The 18219-nt window shown below is 39.5% G+C and overlaps 1 protein-coding gene across 3 annotated transcripts in view; it reads right to left on the reverse strand.

Moving 5' to 3' along the window:
• BRINP3 (BMP/retinoic acid inducible neural specific 3) overlaps window positions 1-18219 on the reverse strand; it is a 662162-nt gene that overhangs the window by 19986 nt on the left and 623957 nt on the right. For all 3 annotated transcript variants that reach the window (XM_086842781.1, XM_086842782.1, XM_023931559.2), the window contains one exon: window positions 16866-17088. In XM_086842781.1, the coding sequence (XP_086698907.1) occupies window positions 16866-17088 (223 nt within the window). The remainder of the gene's footprint in view (window positions 1-16865; window positions 17089-18219) is intronic.

Raw genomic sequence — 18219 nt, forward strand, 5'->3', positions numbered from 1 at the left:
TAGGGTTTTCACATGTCACGTGGCAGCCATTCTAATTCCAGCTGGACTTCAGCAGAATTTAGACAGCTGCAAATTTTTATCTTGTAATTAGCGACCAATGAGAGCCATAAGTCAAATACCTTTTTATGCAGAGCTGTTCATAGCTCTATTAATATATCTCTCCTCTGTATCTATGTAACTCCTATACCTCTGACATCTCTCTCACTGTTCAGGTCATCTAGGTGCTTGTGCACAGCTCCCAACATGCATGCACTACCAAGACACTGTGGGGCACATCTGCAGGCCCAGATGTTCTCCTCAAAACCTTCTTCCCACTCTTGTCATGGCTCTGGGGCTCAGGGAGCAGTGGCAGCCGTGGTGCTCAGGTCACCAGAGCCCAGCCCCAGCCGTGCCCATCACCCCTGCACAGCCCACCTGGGCCACAGGAGCTCAGCAAATATCTCTTCATGCACTCCCATGCTCAGCCAAGTATTTACACTTCTGCCAATGTTTTTATGATGACCCCAATGTCCCCCAAACAGCCTTGCAGCTTTTTATATTCCTCATCCTCCTTGAAGGGTGAATTCCACAGAGGAGGACTGAGTTTCTAGGCAGTGAATTTCCTTTTGTAAGAGCACGGGAGCTGTTAAGACTCCAGTCATCATGTAACTATTCACAAGTGCTATGCTACAATAATCCACTTTTATGGGAGTTTGGAAGATGAATATAAAATAACATAATCCCCAGCTGTGCTGTTATGTGCAAAGCCATCCCATTAATCACACTCAGTTTTACTTTACAGCTTAAAGGTATGCAAAGTGTTGCTGCCATTCAGGTGCCTTAGTACTGGCAGTTGCACACCCTAACTGCATTTTAAAAGCTATCTTCTCAAGAAATTAAGCACTCAATCTTTTTCCTTTCCTCCAGTGGAAATGGTAATTCAGCGCCTTCTGATGTCAACAACATATGCAGAGCAGTCAAAAACTCTAGGTGAATAAATGAAACCTCAGCACTGTTACAGCCTCCAGACCTGAATATAACGTGTTAAACACGTAAGAAAAACCCAAAAGTAGTTCAACAATTCTGTTTCTTTATGGATTATCTGAACTGATTTAGTATCTGTACTTTTCCAAGAGGCTACTGAGTACAAATAAAAGTACGTGGTAAACCCACACCATTATGGGTAAAAGAGATTAGATTATTTGGGATTCACAAGCATGAATTCATGCTAGACTGATATTGCCAATAAAGACATGAAATTCTTCTTAAGGCCTGGGGGAGCTTGCGAACCTAAGAGTGAAAACAAGTGACATTTAGAACTGCTCACTTCCTTTGTGGAGCTGAAAGCATTGGTGGGATGGTTGGATGTGAATTGTGAACAAGCAATTGAGTTTAGATCTAAAATAAGGGATATTAATTAGATTAGTCATTAGGAAAAAACTCTTCCCTGTGAGGGTGAGGAGGCACAGGGTGCCCAGAGAAGCTGTGGCTGCCCCTGGATCCCTGGAAGTGGCCAAGGCCAGGCTGGATGTGGCTTGGAGCACCTGGAAGGTGTCCCTGCCCAGGGAAGAGGTGGCAGTGGATGAATTTTAAGGTCTCTTCCAACCCAAACCATTCCATGATTCCATGATTCTATATGACAAGGTCAGGAAGAGAGGAAAACTAACTGGCTACTACTATTTATCTGATAGTTGGAAACCCAATTTTTCTAGAGAGTTGGAAATCTAATTTTCTATCATCGAGGCAATCAATACCTCAGATCAGACCCTTGGATATGATGTGAAACAGCCTTTTTTACCAAAGTGTGGGAGGTTCTGTGACTCAGAGGAATCAATCAGATATACACCCTAAAATGAAGCTTCTCAGAGAGTGAAAGCAGAAACTGCAAGTCAGGGCAGTTTTATAAGATTCCTGAGGATGGATTTGAGAAGCCATTTATGTACATATATATATTTTTTTATTATTATTTTTATCTTTTTAAGAGGCAAACTCCTGCACACCTGAGCTTGTATGCTCAAGAACTTTTTACTTGATGATATTGAAGGAAAATCGTATACTTCTGTTAAAGAAAGAGTTCTGCAAGTGTTCTTTTATCATAGGTTAACATATGGGGTTTTTTGTGTGCAGTGTTGTATATTTTATATCAATTATTGGGGATTATGATCTGCAAAGGAATTTCTGGTTGCATTTACTATTAGGGTTAGATATTTAAACCAGGAATTGGGTACAAATTTTGTGAATTTCATGGACACAGGATATTAATTCTATTTCACTATCACTGTCATAGAGACAGTAACAGCATAGTGAATGCTCTTGTAAACTTCAAAGGTGACATAGGTTAAATAAGTATTTTGTAAAATAAATTTGAAAGTTCGGGTGAGATGTGTGATCCCATGAGATGTGTGAGCCTTGCAATGTCATGGATTTCACAAATGCATGGAACCATTCATCTGAATTTGTCTATAGAGCTCTATAACCAGATGACTGTCTGTTATTCAGCCAAAAAAGAAGAAACAGGCTCTGGAGTCATTATTAGCCAAGATTCACAGGTGCCTCGTGTAGAAACCCTCTTTATAAAGCTCCACTGCTCTGTGTCAGGACACTAATCCCTATTCAGTGCAGAGAAACTCTGCCTTTCACAGACAGAGGGTCTATTTTTGTCTTTGAAGTTAATCCAACTCTAAGTTGCAGCAACACTTGGAAACCCAGATGCAGAAATTCTGTATAGACTTCCTTTTAAATATTCATGGCTGGAAACCTGTTTCTCTACTGCTATCATTGGAAGCTGAGGATTCTGGCTTTTATGGACTTTTGCTCATCTCTTAATCCACAAGTAAAATGTTTTCTCTTCCCCGCAGTTGATGTTATATCCAAATGTGGATATATATAGAGGAATAGTCAGAATATGCAGCAGATGGTCAGCAGAAGAAATAAAAAATCACTTAATGACCAACAACCTCATACCAGTGGCAAGACTCATTAAACCGTGGGCTGGACTCAGCAAGACAGAAACTGCTGCTCAAGGGTTTTGCGAGGTATTGGGGGCTAAATTGATGAAACAGAAAGTCTGCATGCTGGCCTGGGATTTGCTACATTGGTCTCTGCTCAGAACTTATTTAACTGAAATTTTGTCAAGGAAGGCTGGGCCAGCCCCGTCAGCAGCTCAGCTTTCCATTTCCCAGTGCCTTGCTCCCATCTTGGACACATTTGCCAACTGTCTCGTTTATATTTATACTCTATCTTAGCCATCACTCCAGGAATGATCCAACCCAGTAGTGCTTGCTGCAGATAATGCACTGATGGAGCAATCTACACAGATGGCAAGCTATCAGCTTACATTAAAAAAATCATCAGTTATTGTTCCTAATTTTTTCCAAAATTAAGGCAGCTTTGTTCAAAAATCTGTGGAAAAATATATGTGCAGTTTCAAGGACACGATGCCTTTGGACTCTTCTAAGGCAAATTAAAGAATTGTGTAGGATTTCATCTTAACAAGCAGTGTCTTAAATTTGTAAGATTTAAAAAAAAAAACGCAACAGATTAATAAAAGTTGAAGGTAATGATCCTGATTTTGGATCCTATTGGAAATATCACATTAAAATAAGGAATGAAAATATAATGAACTAAGTCTAACACATGTTGATAGAGATTTCTAATTGCTTTTTGAAAGGAAATGCATTTCAAAAAGTTAAATTAATTCCAAATTTCTTTTTTAACACAAAGAGATATTTGCATAATTTCAATTAATGCAACAAATGCTGATATTTGCTGTACTTTTATAATCCTGTTATTTCTATGTAACAGGAGAGGTTTGAAGGCATATTGAAGTTTTTCCTGTCATATGGATAGGGCAAGAACTAATTATCTAAGAATCTGAATTACTAAAAAGCCAGGTAGGAAAATAATAAAAAAATCTAAAACTTTGGGATTTTTTTATAATAAAAACCTGGAGAAAATAAATTTTGTGGTAAATATGGTGACAGCTTCATAATAGGGAAAAAAAACCCCTTGTCTTTCTGTAGAGGTTGTAATTACATTAATAATTTCTTGAGTTTTAAGCAAATAGATTCATTGCAATTCAAACAAAGAGAAGGTGATTCTGGGTAGAATTCAGAGAAGGCTTTAGTTTGGTTTGGGTCTTCTTACTTTAATATCTCAACAATTGAGGTAAGTCAGTTATTAAAGATAATAAAATATAACTATGTTAGAAAACTAGCAAGTGTCACCTTTTGTCTGGACTGCCATTAGTTCTGCTCCTTGCAATGGGTAAGTCCTTTATTTTATACTCACCATCACCTATTGTTTCAAAGATCAGTTTCTAGAAGTCTGATAATATTCTGACCAGGATCAAATCCTTACAAATTAATTGGAATTAATGACTTCTGCAGGTGTGTTTTGTCATCTGCTACATAAGGAGAATTTTGTACTGGTCTCTGCTTATCTATTTTAAACTATTGTGCTGATTGTATCTTGTTAATGTGTCCCAGAGTCCAAAAGAGGGGTAAACAGACTGTATGTTCTGAATCAGCATTGCCTTCCTGGGAGAGATCATATGAGATCTCAGGATGTGATTTCCATGAGTTCCTCATATGAATTCTGATGCTTTTCTGTGGAAAAAAAAAACCTTCCTACCATTTCCTGCAGAGGTGTGCATTGAAGCCATGGGACACAGATGCTTTGGACATTTGATTTTCTCTTTGTCATTGGTCATTATGCAGCTGTAGAATAAGGAGACAACTGTTTAATTCCAAAACACTGGTCAGGATATAATGTGGAGGAAGGAAACTTGACAGCCAGGCAATCTTGTTTTCATTTCAAAGGTTGCTTTAAGGCCCTGATCTCCTTCACTTGTTGTTGCAATAAAATTCATTTGCATCCTCTCAGCCTGAAGCTTTTCTGCTTCCTGCCTAAAAATGACTCTAAAATTAAGGTTCTTTTTAGAAGAATATTACTGATAACACAGTACTTTGTGTTCATTTTCTGAAGTATATGTGTGGCACTTCTCCAAAAGAATAAAAACATGGGAAATTTGCATCAGTGTAGGTCTTTGCCTTTGGTACAATAACAAAGGACAGGAAGGACAGAGCTGGAAGGTGCTTGGAGCAGCCTGTTCTGGTGGAAAGTGTCCTCTACCCATGGCAGGGCATGGAACTGGATGAGCTTTAATGTCCCTTCCCACCCAAACAACCCAGGACTGAAGGATTCCAGTTGGTTTCTGTCAGAGCCTGGGGCTACACTGGGTTTGTAAAACACCTGTCAGGGACATAAATGTTCTGGCAACACAGAATATGAGGTGACTCCTTCAACAGCAAGGCTTTCCCTGGGTGACACCTCTGCACACAGCACATGTCACACCACAGCCAGCAGAGAATAAAACAACACTGACTTTATTGTTCACCATGGACTCGCTTTCACCCTTCCAGCTGCAATCTCTCCCACGGAAAGGTGACATTTGTTGGCAAGACAGTGCAAGCCTGGACCTGCTGCTGATTTCTGTCCCTCTAGGAGCACAGAGGGCTGGATGCTCCTGGGCTCTCTGCCTGGCACCTCTCTGGAGGGATAAATTCGTTCCAAAACTGGGGAAGGCAGGAAGGGAGAAGGACAAGGGGAGGGGGCAAAGGCACTCATCAGACCCCTGCTGACAGCAGAGATGTTGATATTGCTCCTTGGGGTAAATCAATGTACGTTGTCTTTACCAATCTGGATATAGCTACACACATGAGATACCAGTAATGAATTATTAATTTGAAAATTTTAATTTTTCAGAGGCTTCTTTATGTTTCAAAAAAAAAAAACCAAACTACTCTAATATATAATTTTCTAATGTTTTTGTTCATAAATCACACTTGAAAGTATACAAAGCAATTATGCACAAACTGAATTCTTATCTAACAGCTCAATTTTAGAAAAATCTAATTTTCCTTATACTTTACTCTGCAACTTCTTTCTATCCATTTCTTTTGCTCTTATCAAGAGCATGGGAGAATAAAGAGAGTATATTACACCAAAAATTAACAAAATTCCGATTTACAGAAGATGTCATAGATTGTAAATAAGAAAGAGTTATTAAGTTTTGATAATTATGAAGTTGACATATATAAGTTATTTCTTTCTTTGCGTTGCAAATGGAAAACAGCCTAGTAGGAATCAGTCATATGAAACTTTGAATAAATCTTTTCATAAACTCGTGGAATGGTTTGGATTGGAAAGAACTTTAAACATTAACTGGTTCCATCCCCTGCTGTGGGCAGGGACACCTTCCACATTCCCAGGTTGCTCCAATCCCCATCCACTGGGACACTTCCAGGGATCCAGGGGCAGCCACAGCTTCTTTGGGCACCCTGTGCCAGGGCCTCCCCACCCTCACAGGGAAGAATTTATTTCTTATATTTAATTTTCCTACATACTGGCCAGTTAGAGAGCTTGTACCCAGAAATATGTCTTTTGGAAGACTGCAACAATGGGTTTGTGCATTCTGCATGTTGGAAGCCAAGGATTGATTTATATATTTATAAGGAATGAAAGGGTAGACACTGCACATTATGAACAAGTCAGATACAGGCTTATGGTGTTTCTCAAAGTATTTTTAAAAGTCAAAGTCTTGAAATTCCCATAATCTGCAATCTTCAAGTTTATTCAAAGCAACTATATGTCCCTCTCTAAGATGACCTGAGGCACAACTCTGAAGGTTAAAGAATGGTGCTTGGTGACCTGTTGAGGAGCTGGTACCTCACCTTCTGAGAAATCTCACAAATTCCATATGACTTAACCCAGGTGAGGAATATCAGACACACACTAGTCTCTCTCCATTTCTATGTCAATGCATGTCTCACAGTTCTTCTGCTTGTTTATCTGGGATTTTTTTGATTCTGATCATGAAAAGTTAATTTTCAGTGTTGACAGACCTGACGTGAGAAGCAGAGACCTCATTGTCAAAGCGAGGCACTGGAGTGATGAAAAGCTTTGGCTGAAATACGGATATGCCTGGCACTATCCCCTACCCCACAAGTCCAGCCTTCATCTCCCCTTTTCCCCTGCACTTGTGTCAAAGCTTTCTAGTGCTTTGCATTAATACCATCTCCCCACATTTGAGACACCAGAAGTGTTTATCTTACAACAGCTCATGGCAGCCTGGGCTGGGACCCCTCTGTGACAAACACCTGGCTGTCACCATGAAGGGACACGGTGGAAAAAGGGAATGAGGAAGACAGGATCTAGACCAGGCTGTGGGACAGTGCTGGCTGTAGACTGAGGGGCTTTGGTGGCTCCACAGAGGATTCCTGAGCACAGAATTATAGAAAAAGTTGAGTTGGGAGGGACCCACAGGGACCATCCAGTCCAACCCCTGTCCCTGCACAGACACCCCAACAATCCCACCCTGTGCACCCCTGGGAGCATTGTCCAAACACTCCTGGAGCTCTGGCAGCCTCGGGGCCGTGTCCATTCCCTGGGGAGCCTGGGCAGTGCCCAACACCCTCTAGGGAAGAACCTTTCCCTGATCTCCAGCCTGATCCTGCCCTGGCACAGCTCCAGGCATTCCCTGGAGTCCTGTTCCTGGGCACAGAGAGCAGAGATCTGTGTCTGTCCCTTCCCTCCCATTCACAAGGAAGCTGTAACTGCAGGTCTCCCCTCAGTCTCCTCTTCCCCAGGCTGAACAGACCAAGTGCCCTCAGCTGCTCCTCATGCAGCTTCTCCTCGAGGCCCTTCACCATCCTCATGGCTTCCTTTGGATGCTCTACAACAGATTTAGATCTTATTAATATTGTGTTGATGCTGAAGACAAAGGCCACTTTTATTTAGTTTGTACATGTCTCAATAACTCATAGATGATAAAAGATATGCCCTTATGGCAGAGTGTAAAACCCCACTGTTCAAATGTGCTATTATACAGGAAATCTGGGAAACACTACAACTTCCTGGAGTTGGGATAGCCTGAAGCCCAGGGTTCTCCAAGATCCAATACCCCCTTCTGGTGTCCTTGCCTGATCTCCAGCTGCATTTGTGGAGGACATGATGCTGAAGGTGGTGGGGCACTGTCCAGAGAGGCTCATGGCCACCCTGTCACATGTCACGACTGCAAAGACAGATGGCCACCAGGCCAGGGGCAAACAGGAGCTGCCAAGCCCAGAAATGTGTGCCAGGATCTGTCCACATGTCAAGTAATTATTTTAAAGTGTAGACTTCCAAGCCTTGTGAGTCACCACAGTGCTGGCTCCGAGGCTGTCTCTGCCAGTGATTCATGTGGATAGGTGATTAAGATGTCTTTAAATCTGGCCTGAGGAAAAGTCCTTTACAGCAGTTTGGTCACAGTAAAAGCCAAAAGGGCAAAAGCAAGATCTTCAGAACCGTGCATCTACACTGGGGATTAAATGTGCTGAATACTTTATAGCTGAAATTCTTTAGCAGTTTTTCTTAACTCCTGTTTTTCTTTCTTTTTTGTTTTAACACCACATACCTATAAAATAAAATGCTTTTTTAAGCACTTTGTGTTTAATTTTTTTTCAAGTTTTCAGGTTTGTTATATCAATTGAATTACAAAATTTGCTTGGGAAAAAAAGAAAGCTTGACCATTTGGGTCAGAAACAGATGTTTTGTTAGATGGAAGGGACAGAGGCAATTTGCAGTGGTAGCAAATTAGAGTCAGGAGATGTGAAATAAATCAACACTCTAGAAACTGATTCATGGGGGAGAAGAGGAAGCTGAGCCCAACTTCCCACTTTCTCAGAACTGGACTGCACAGAGGAAATTCATGTTCCAACAGAGTATGTGATTTCTGTTCTTATCACCCTGTCACTCATAGAAGTGAGCCCACAAGAAAGTCACTCTCCTTGAACAGATGATTTCCTTGAGTCATGTTCTGCTGTTGCACTTCTGAGTAGTGACTCCTTTGAAAAGTTGTCTGAACATCCAGCAGTCACAGATAACATGTGGGCAATACAAGTCATATCTGTTATGTCTTTTTAAAGTATAGGCTGTTTGCCATGTGGTCAGTGATTCAGTAATCATATTTTAGTATTGCAAGTCTCAGAACAAGGTGCCACTCAACACCCTGCAATATTAAATCAGTATCATATCATATATCATACCTTCAGTATCATTAAATCATATTTCATACTGTATTGGTATAACACCTTTCAATCAGATGAATCTTACTATGATGATTTTCTTTTTTTTTTAACATCCTGTGACAGAATGTAAACTATGATTGCCAAAACACTGCTTTTAGGGGACAGCAGCACTGGTAAGCTGTTTGTAGCTGAAAAGGACAAAACATTGGTGTGGAAATGTGATTTCATTGCACATATGGTGTTTCCAAAGCAGGAGGACTCCTGCCCTGTGACATTAATATAAACTCTCTACTCATTTCACTGTCTGACATGCTGAAATTACTTCGTTCTAATGTTGCTATTCATCAAAAATACCAAAAGTGGAGTTGAGCAGCAGCTGGAAAAATTTTCATGGGTAGCAGGTGGTCAAGAACAGCCTCTATGAATGTGCAATAATGTGCTGCATCGTTAGAACCCCAAATCTCCTTGAGAGGAAAGGTATTTCAAGGACAGGTGCCAAGAGCAGGCTGCCCTGTGTATATACAGCTCCTAAACCACGTGTGAAAACACATCTGTACACAAGAGTTTATCTCTGCTTCTCCTTATTATCAGCCCTATTATTTGCAGGGCTCCAGATCATATTTTTATGTATGTCACGTTAGTTTTAAATAACTCCAATCCCCAATCCAATTAAAGGTATCACCTCTAAGCAGATCATTTTATTTCCTTGGAGAACAGATGCAGAGTTAGTATTCGGGTTAATAAAGAAACCACTACCAAACTGACCTTCGTTTTATCTCACACACTTCCATCTCATCACCTTCCTTGTCTGTGGCATGTGACTTTCAGACGTGCACTTGCTGTGTCAGAGCCAATCTAAATTTCCTCTGGACAGGCATTCCTTTGCATTAAAATTTGTAAATCCATTTTTGACTCCCAAATGCAATATCTTAATTGGAGCAGATAAAAATCTTTTCTTATATACTTTTTTTTTTAAATGTACTAATAATGAAAAGACATTTTTCTTGGAACCACTTTTGTTTAAAAACATCTCTTTGATCCTTGTCCTCTATTGAAGAAGATGCTCTGAAATCAGACAAAATACTGTTTATTTAGCACCTCATGTTCAGAAGAATCATTTGCATTAGACCCAGCCCATCCAGAGGAACTTTTGCTGTCTTGCACTGCCTTTCTAAAACATAATTTTCCTCTAGACTCACTGCTCACCTTCATTCCAGCAGCCTGTTAAGTGATGGATAATTAGATTTTTTTTTCCCCTTACATCCAGTGCCACAAATGTTCTTTAAGAAGAAAAGTCTCTGTGTGATGCAGTGAGAAAATTTCATATCTTGAACTCTGTGGCTTCCTTGGTGGAAGACTTTATTCCTTGGAAATGTAGTGCCCATGAATCAATTACACTTATAGCAAAGCAATCTAAAGTAGCTGATAAACAACTTTGGGATGTAAGGAACTAATCTTGCATTATATCCTCAGGGAATGGGATTAACCTGCACTATCCCCTTTATTTCTTATGTATTTCATTCCAGAGTGTTCTGAAGGAAACAGGTTTCCAGGCCTCAGTGTTATGATGAACTGTGTTTACAGATGCTGTAAAAGTCATCTCTATTAAATCTGTTTTTCTGCCTATGGACAGAAGGGAAGACTAAGACACAAATTCCCTTCTCTGAAGTGCTTTTAGAGTATTCAGACATTGTTGTGCTTCTAGGGCATGTGAATATTTTGCTAGGTGAAATTCAAACATAAGTGAGAAACAAGAAAATGCAAATTTATGGCTCTTCCTTCCTTCATAGATGCCCGTGGTGCATTCTGTGGAAAATTCCAGAAAAAAAAAAAAAATCTGGTTTTAAAAAGTAGAATTCTTTCTGAAACTCTTCTGTTTGATGTAGCTATTCACCGCCTCTAGTGATTAACTCCTTCTAAGTCTACATTAGCTTTAGAGTATGCCTCTTAAAAAAAATAACCTTCATGGAGATAAGGACATATTTCAAACATAAAGCTAACAAGAATGACTTTCTTCCAGAAACAGGGGGTTTTATATTTTATTTTTTTAAAAAAAGTTATTGAGAAATTTTGTCTGTATTTGTCTTCAATTTCTAGAATATTCAGTTACCAGAATAAGATCCTTTTTAAAAGTGTCTGAACTATTGGTATAATTATCGCCTTCACTGTAAATTATATGGGAATATTAAGCATTCAGTCTTTTCAAAAATTCAGACACTAACATTCTATTCAAAACTCCATGCTTTTGTGTACACATGCCATACCTTGGTGTTCTAGGATTGAAATTCTTATTTGTTTGAGGAACTGATCATCTTCATTTGCAGCTTGTTGCACCAGTTTTCCATTTAGTTATTATGCAAGGAAGATGCTTTTTTTTTCCCCACTGACTTATTACTGTATTTACATTACATTTCTCCTTTTAATATTTTTGTTTATGTCTTTATTAAATCACAGACGGTGCTGATTAAATTAGACCTTAAGTGATGCTTTTTCATTATGAAATAATTTAAAGTGCATACAGATAAGGTTCATACCTACAATAATGTCCTGTACTGAGTGTACTCACCCAAAAGGATGATTAGTGAAGGAACCCATTTCAATGACACAAAAAGAATGAAACTGGCACTTCTGGAGGAAGAAATGAAAGCTTCCCCTCTCTTCCATGTCTTTCACTAGAGGTTGGATATTCTTTGCTGTCCTTCTTGGAAAGTATTTGGGAAAGGGAAGATTCTCCTCCACCAAGACAGTTACTATTTCTTTTATGCTCTCAAGCATGGAGATTCCAGTCTTCTCACTTTGGTTCCATAATTTGGGTGAATGTGAGTGTCAGCACACCCCTAGCTCTGGTTCACATCAGGGGGTTTCACTGACAGCAATTCAAGAGTAGCATCAGGTCTTGTCCCCCTGGGATTTTCAGTTTCCCAGCACAACCATCTCATGTGAAATTAAACCTTACTGCTGTGTTCACCAAAACAGAAAGAAAACCCACTTTCCCTCCTCATAACACAGTGACAACGGTATAACCACAATTTTTCTTGCTTCTTTACCTCTTCCTCTTGCCATATGTGAGCTACAGTGGCCCTGTGCAGAACAACTGATATTTACTTACTAATTCCCTCCTTTATTTTGTCTTTGACAGATGAAGAGGTTCAAAGGAAAAGGTGCAACCTGAAGGTGATGTTAGAGTGAGAGATGGCTCACAGATGCCACCCTCCAGTGCAGGGGTGACTCAGCAGGCTCACCCTAAGCCTGTGAGGAAACTTGCCCTCACCAAGTAAGTAGGACTCACTTTCTGACCTCATTTGAGGAAGATGCTGCTGGAATCTAGAGCTTGGACTAAATGACTAGTTTAATCCTTATCTTAGGGTGGATGCACTTCCCAACAAATCCCCTCCAGAGATTAACCACTGCTCCTCACAGCTCATGGTCCTAACCCAGAAATGCACGTGATGAGCTCAGGGCACACACGTTTTACAGCTCAGCTCGGTTCCTACAAACCAAATGTGCTGCTCTCCTTGAGCTGTTCAACCATCCTCCCATCTGTATTTTACACCACCTGCTGATTCCTGAAAAGCAAAACATATTGTGCCATCTCTCAACCTCATCCCTGCACAAAAGCTGCAGCAGGAGCTGGCCTTTGCTGCGTGCAGTGGACTCTGCCCAAGGAAACACAAGAATACTCCATGTTTTTAAGGCTGATGTGTCAATGCAGTAAGAACAAGCTGGAAATAATCACTTCAGCCTTTTGAAGCAGCAGAGACTCAAATTCATGGAGGCAGAAGCTCACCTGGTAGTACTACTCTGCAAAACAGTTCTTTTTCAGAGTGCATTGCTTTTTAGTTTTGTTTTTCTCTTTAATGCTTGAAATGGAATGTTTTATTAGTCCATCCTTATAAAAAACATGGGAGCAGATCATCTACATAGAAATTTCTCTGCAGCTTGTTTGCTTTGAATTTTAGTTGGCATTTTTTGTTGAACTCAGACAACCAGCCTCCAACTGCACTGATTACAGACTGATTGATTAATTCAGGTGAATTTTAAAAGTTACATTCAGCAGTGCCACAGTGGAAATTTAAGGGTGTTTGATGTATCTTGGCATGATCTGACTTTCAGGAAAAGGACCATTTGTCTGTTTCATGTTAATGAAAGCAAGCTTTAAAGCTGGGCAGAACATCTGGAACTTGAAAAGATTTGAACTGAACAGAATAAAATAAAAACTGCAGTCCTGGGCCCACCCCCACTGTACACAGAAGTGCTGCAGTAAATGGTTCTGACCGTGAGTGCAAACTGAAAGAAAACTACTTGTACTTTATTTTAGCTGAAGAATATAAACTGTGCTCAAAAAGCAGACATGGAAATGTAGCTTCTTTAACCTGCAAGTTAATTGAGTCTTTTTTTTTGCTGTGAACAATGTTGTTAGGAGAGGATTCAATGGTATTTTGGTTTCAGGATTAGAAAATTAAAATATTAATGTAATTTAGTATTATGATTACTAAGTGGCTTGATCTTCAGGAAATATGAAAGAAGTTGCAAGCAATTCTGTGTAACTCATTAATTAACTCCCTTTTAAAACAATCAGGCAACAATTTGTTTCATGTTCAGGAAAGAAATTTTGTGGCCAGAGAAAAGAGATGATTATTTTCAGTAATTAATGATAACCTTGACCGTATGCAGGAGCTCCTTCAGGCGTGACTAAATGATTTCTGGCAGACTGCATAGATAAATCCCTATAAAACTCCAGCCTCATAGAAAGTTTTCATTAATTGCATTAAACTTTGAGGACATACCTCCCAGTTTCATGAAGGAGAAAACCCAATCCTCACTCTTGAGATATTCCTTTAAAAATCCTTTATACATATATTCTATTGATTAGGGAAATTTGGTGTAAAATTAAATATTAGCAGAGTTTGTTTTACCCACTGCCAACACCATGACCTTTATTAAAAGTTGAAGCATTGCCTCTTTAATCCATATCTAAAGAAACATATGTCCAAAAAAAGCTATTGCAAATAATATTTATATCTTCATTCAATCTAATTTCTCTTTCCATAATAAAATTCACCCAGCAGCAGAGCCCAAACACTAACCTGAAGGAGTTGTTTAGAAATCCCAGGTAAAGAATTTCATTTTTTTCCAGTTCCCCCTTCTTGTTTGTTTGAAGCCTAGACTATCCATGGCACATAGAATCATAGACTGGCTTAGGCTGGAAGGGACCTTAAAGATCACAAAGATGTTTTTTCTGCTTTTATTTCTACCTTCTCTTGAACACAAAAAAAATTGTACTGGGGTTTGGTTCTCTTATTCCCCTCACTGTCTGCTGAAATGTTTGATGTTACAGCCTGAGCAAGGTTTCTCCATGGCATTACTCAGGCACTGGTTCTACACTGACATTCACCTACCTGTTGGCAGGTATCAAAAATTCAGTATTTTTTCTGGATTAGGTATAATCTCATGAGGAACATCTGTAAACTATTCTGTCGGCATTCTGTTGTCTTTTTCACTATTGGTCTTTTCACCAGTGATATTCCTTTATCCAATACTTTATCTTGATCTATCAGATTATTTTTTTTTATTAAATGGGCTTGGACATTTCTTTTGACCTTTCCACCTCACTTCTCATTTTAAAGCTCTTCTTATCAGCCATAAAAGCCTGGATGTCAGAAGGCAATTTTCCCAGATGGTCAGATGGAATCCAACCTTTGAAAACTGTCTCTTTTAGCAAACGTATCCCACTGGCAAAGTATTCCCAAGCCTGTTTTAACACTGATATTTGAGTCATCTGTTGCTCATCACTACATCATACGCCCTATCTCCCTCTGTACTGGCAAGAAAAAAATTCAGAGTAGTCACTAAAATGAGATATAATTAATTCAAAAGTAAGTGATGGTATTTCTAAGTTTGAGATACACTGCAAAATCAAACTGCTATGAAAGTTTGGTGCAACTCCCTGTAAAACAGACAGACTCATTGCTAGTAACATTTACTGTCACAGAATCATGGAATTCCTTCAGGTTGGAAAGGATCTCAAGGATCATTTGATCCAGCCTTTTTGGCAAAAGCATGATCTTGAAAAGATGGCCCAGCACCCTGTCCAGCTGTGTCTTAAAACTGTCCAGCACTGGGGAGTTCATTGTTTTCCTGCAGAGATTATTCCAGTGACTGACTGTTCTCATTGTGAAACATTTTCCTCTTGTGTCCACTTGGAATCTCCGCAGCAGCACTTTGTACCCATTTCCTCTCGTCTTTTCCAAGTGACCCCTTGTAAAAAGGGAGTCTCCATCTTCTTTTTGTCCCCCTTTAAACACTGGAATATGGAAATAAGGTCTCTCCTCAGCCTGCTTTTCTCACAGCCGGGCAAACACAAGTCTCTCAGCCTTTCCTAATGGGACAGCTTCCTGTGCCAGGATCATCCTTGTGGCCCCTGTCTGGACCTTTCCCTGTCCATGTCTTTTTGGCACAGTGCCACAACTTTATATTGAAAAATAAATCATGAATTTGCAAGTTCTTCATTGAAATGAAAAATCCTTTATATAACATGAAAGCTGTGTTTTGATCAATCCTTGCAACTTTACATATCTCACCTCATCTTTATCACTGCCCTTATCTACAGCAACCAAACGTTGCTCCAAAGCCCTAGGGAGGTTATTTTAGAAGACCTGATTATTTTAAATTATTTGAAATCTATTATATTCAGTTTTGGTGGGGGAAAAAGTGAGTCTGGACTGTTTCTTGTGTTTTCTTGGGTTCCTGTAGAAGTTGCTCATGGTGAATCATCTCTTTTCACAATGCTCATGGCCAAGACACACCTGAGAGGTTCTGCAGTGACTATATAACCTCTCTTGGCAGAATGTTTCCTAATCATGAAATGACCCCATAGGTGAATTTTTGGTTTCAAGTACCAGATTACAGCATAAAGCACAGTATGTAGAAGAAAGATGAAAGCTACAAGCACAGCCTCCTGAAAGAAGGGGGAGGGCCACCGAAAGGCAAAGAGGAATTGATGGTGCTTGAGCTTGGAACAGCAGTCGAAAGCAGGGGAGTGTAAAGTATCCCTGGCAGTTCTGGAACACTGAACCTAAACTAGATTTCTTTAAAATCAATGGAGAAACGTGCTAAATGCAGGAGCCACTGGACTATCCCACAATGCTTGTGCTCAGAACAGCAATGCCCTTAAAAGCTCATTCATCTCAGATTTACTGTAGTGTCATTGCGCTAATTTCAACAAAGCAATTTTCGACCAGCAATCAAGTATACCCACTTTATGCTAATGTAGATTTGATTAGCTGGCTTTCAGGATCTCTCTCTCTCTGTTTCTGGGAAGGACTGAGACTCTTCTGTTTTCTTTCCTCAGGCATCCTTTCCAATCTAATTCATATTTGACAAACAAGATGAGAAATCAATTGTGTGTAGTATACACTGTATAATGACCCACAAAGTTCCTAAAACAGTTGTGCTTGCTCCAGAGCAGTTATTCAGGATTCTGCACACAATTCTTTGGCACTGTTACACCTGGCCAAGAGCCACGGAAAACATGGCTCTGTAAAACAGAGGCAAACCAAATGGGATGATGAATCTGTGCTGGTGTCACTTCTAAGATGCCTCCTATCCTGCACAGTCACAAAAAAAATCAGGGTTTATTCTGACCTTTCCCATTGTGTTTAGGAAAACAGGAATGGAGGAATATTGAAAGCTGGGACTGTTCAGCTCCTACAAACACAAGGACTGCACCCCGTGCCTGCTCCATTCCCACACCCGTGGCCTTAAGGAGATTTTAGGGCCAAGTTTGGATTTCCCTGGATTTCACAGAGGGTTCCTTACCTCTGCCTTGGCATGCGGATGAGTGGCTGTTTGTGGCACCTCTTGCTCAGGCTGAAGAGCTTGTGCACTGTTCTCTGGGCCTTGAGGAAGAGTTGCTTCATGCTGTTCTCCAGCTGCTCGTAGCGGCGCTGGAAATTAGAATCCATTGTCCACAAATGCATCACAGCAGATGTGTTCAGGAAATAATTCATAGGCAGCCTCTTCATAAATAATTTGAATTCATCTAAAAAAAAAATAAATATAAAATTAATAGTCTTTAATTATGCAGCTATGGTTATTCTTGCAGCAGAAATTAAATTCTGATTTGGTTTTTTTTCTTGAACCAATTTTCAGAAACTCAGTCTTTTGAAATTTTAAAATTGAGCATTTTAACTCAAACTCTTTCAAACCAGAAAGATGACTACTTTTTTATCGGTAATATTAGAATAAAGCCAGCAAAATTCAATATTCATATAATTTTAATTAATATTAAAGCAAATACAAGCATTGTCCTTATTTCTCAACCTGGATAATATGAGGATTAAATAAGAATCAGACTTTCTCACCTTAAAATCTGGGATCTGAAAGCAAATGTGCCTTTAAAGATCAGTGTTTATTGACTCATCTGAAGAATATCAGAAACTGTCTTAAAAGAAGTATATTCCAATACTTAGGACATGCAAATAAATGTGATTTTACAGGCCATTTCCCTTATATATATGTTGTTTCACCTGACACAAGCCATTAAATTAGACTTTCATAAGTATTTACAATTAAAATGAAACATTTCAAAGCATTTTATGGTACTTCAAAATTTTATGACACTTCAAAAATGTTCCCATAACTTCTTTTTGGCTCTAAAGCGGCAGAAAGGAGTTCTTCAATCACAAAGTCATTCTTACTGTGAACTTGTTCTGGTAGCTCAGACCACACAATATGATATGTAGACAGAGTCTTATTAACACAGTTTTATTAATCAGGGAGTCTGTTTCTGTAAGCAGAATGATTTATAACTTCTGAACCTAAATAAACTTCCATTAAAAGAGCTCCAGATACTGGGGAGGGAAATATGTGAGAATGAGTGGCACACTTGAATGCACATGTTTATCCTTTTTCTTTCTTGTTTTTACATATCAGTATGTTTCCCTGCCTGCCCTTCTGCCTGCTGCTATCCTCCCACCCTTCACAATCCATTTTTTTCTTTCTGCTTGCTCCTGCAACGAAGTCACTCATCCCACAGTTTGGCTTTCACCCTGCCAGATGCTCCTTTTGGATAGTCTACATTTCAGCAGGCTATGTGAAAGCAAAGATCCCACTGCCTGAAGTAGCCTCCCTCCTCAAATGAAAATAATCATAATATTTAACATTAGCATAA

This window comes from Cyanistes caeruleus, chromosome 9, assembly GCF_971803275.1.
Source record: "Cyanistes caeruleus chromosome 9, bCyaCae1.hap1.1, whole genome shotgun sequence".
Taxonomy (NCBI): Eukaryota; Metazoa; Chordata; class Aves; order Passeriformes; family Paridae; genus Cyanistes; species Cyanistes caeruleus.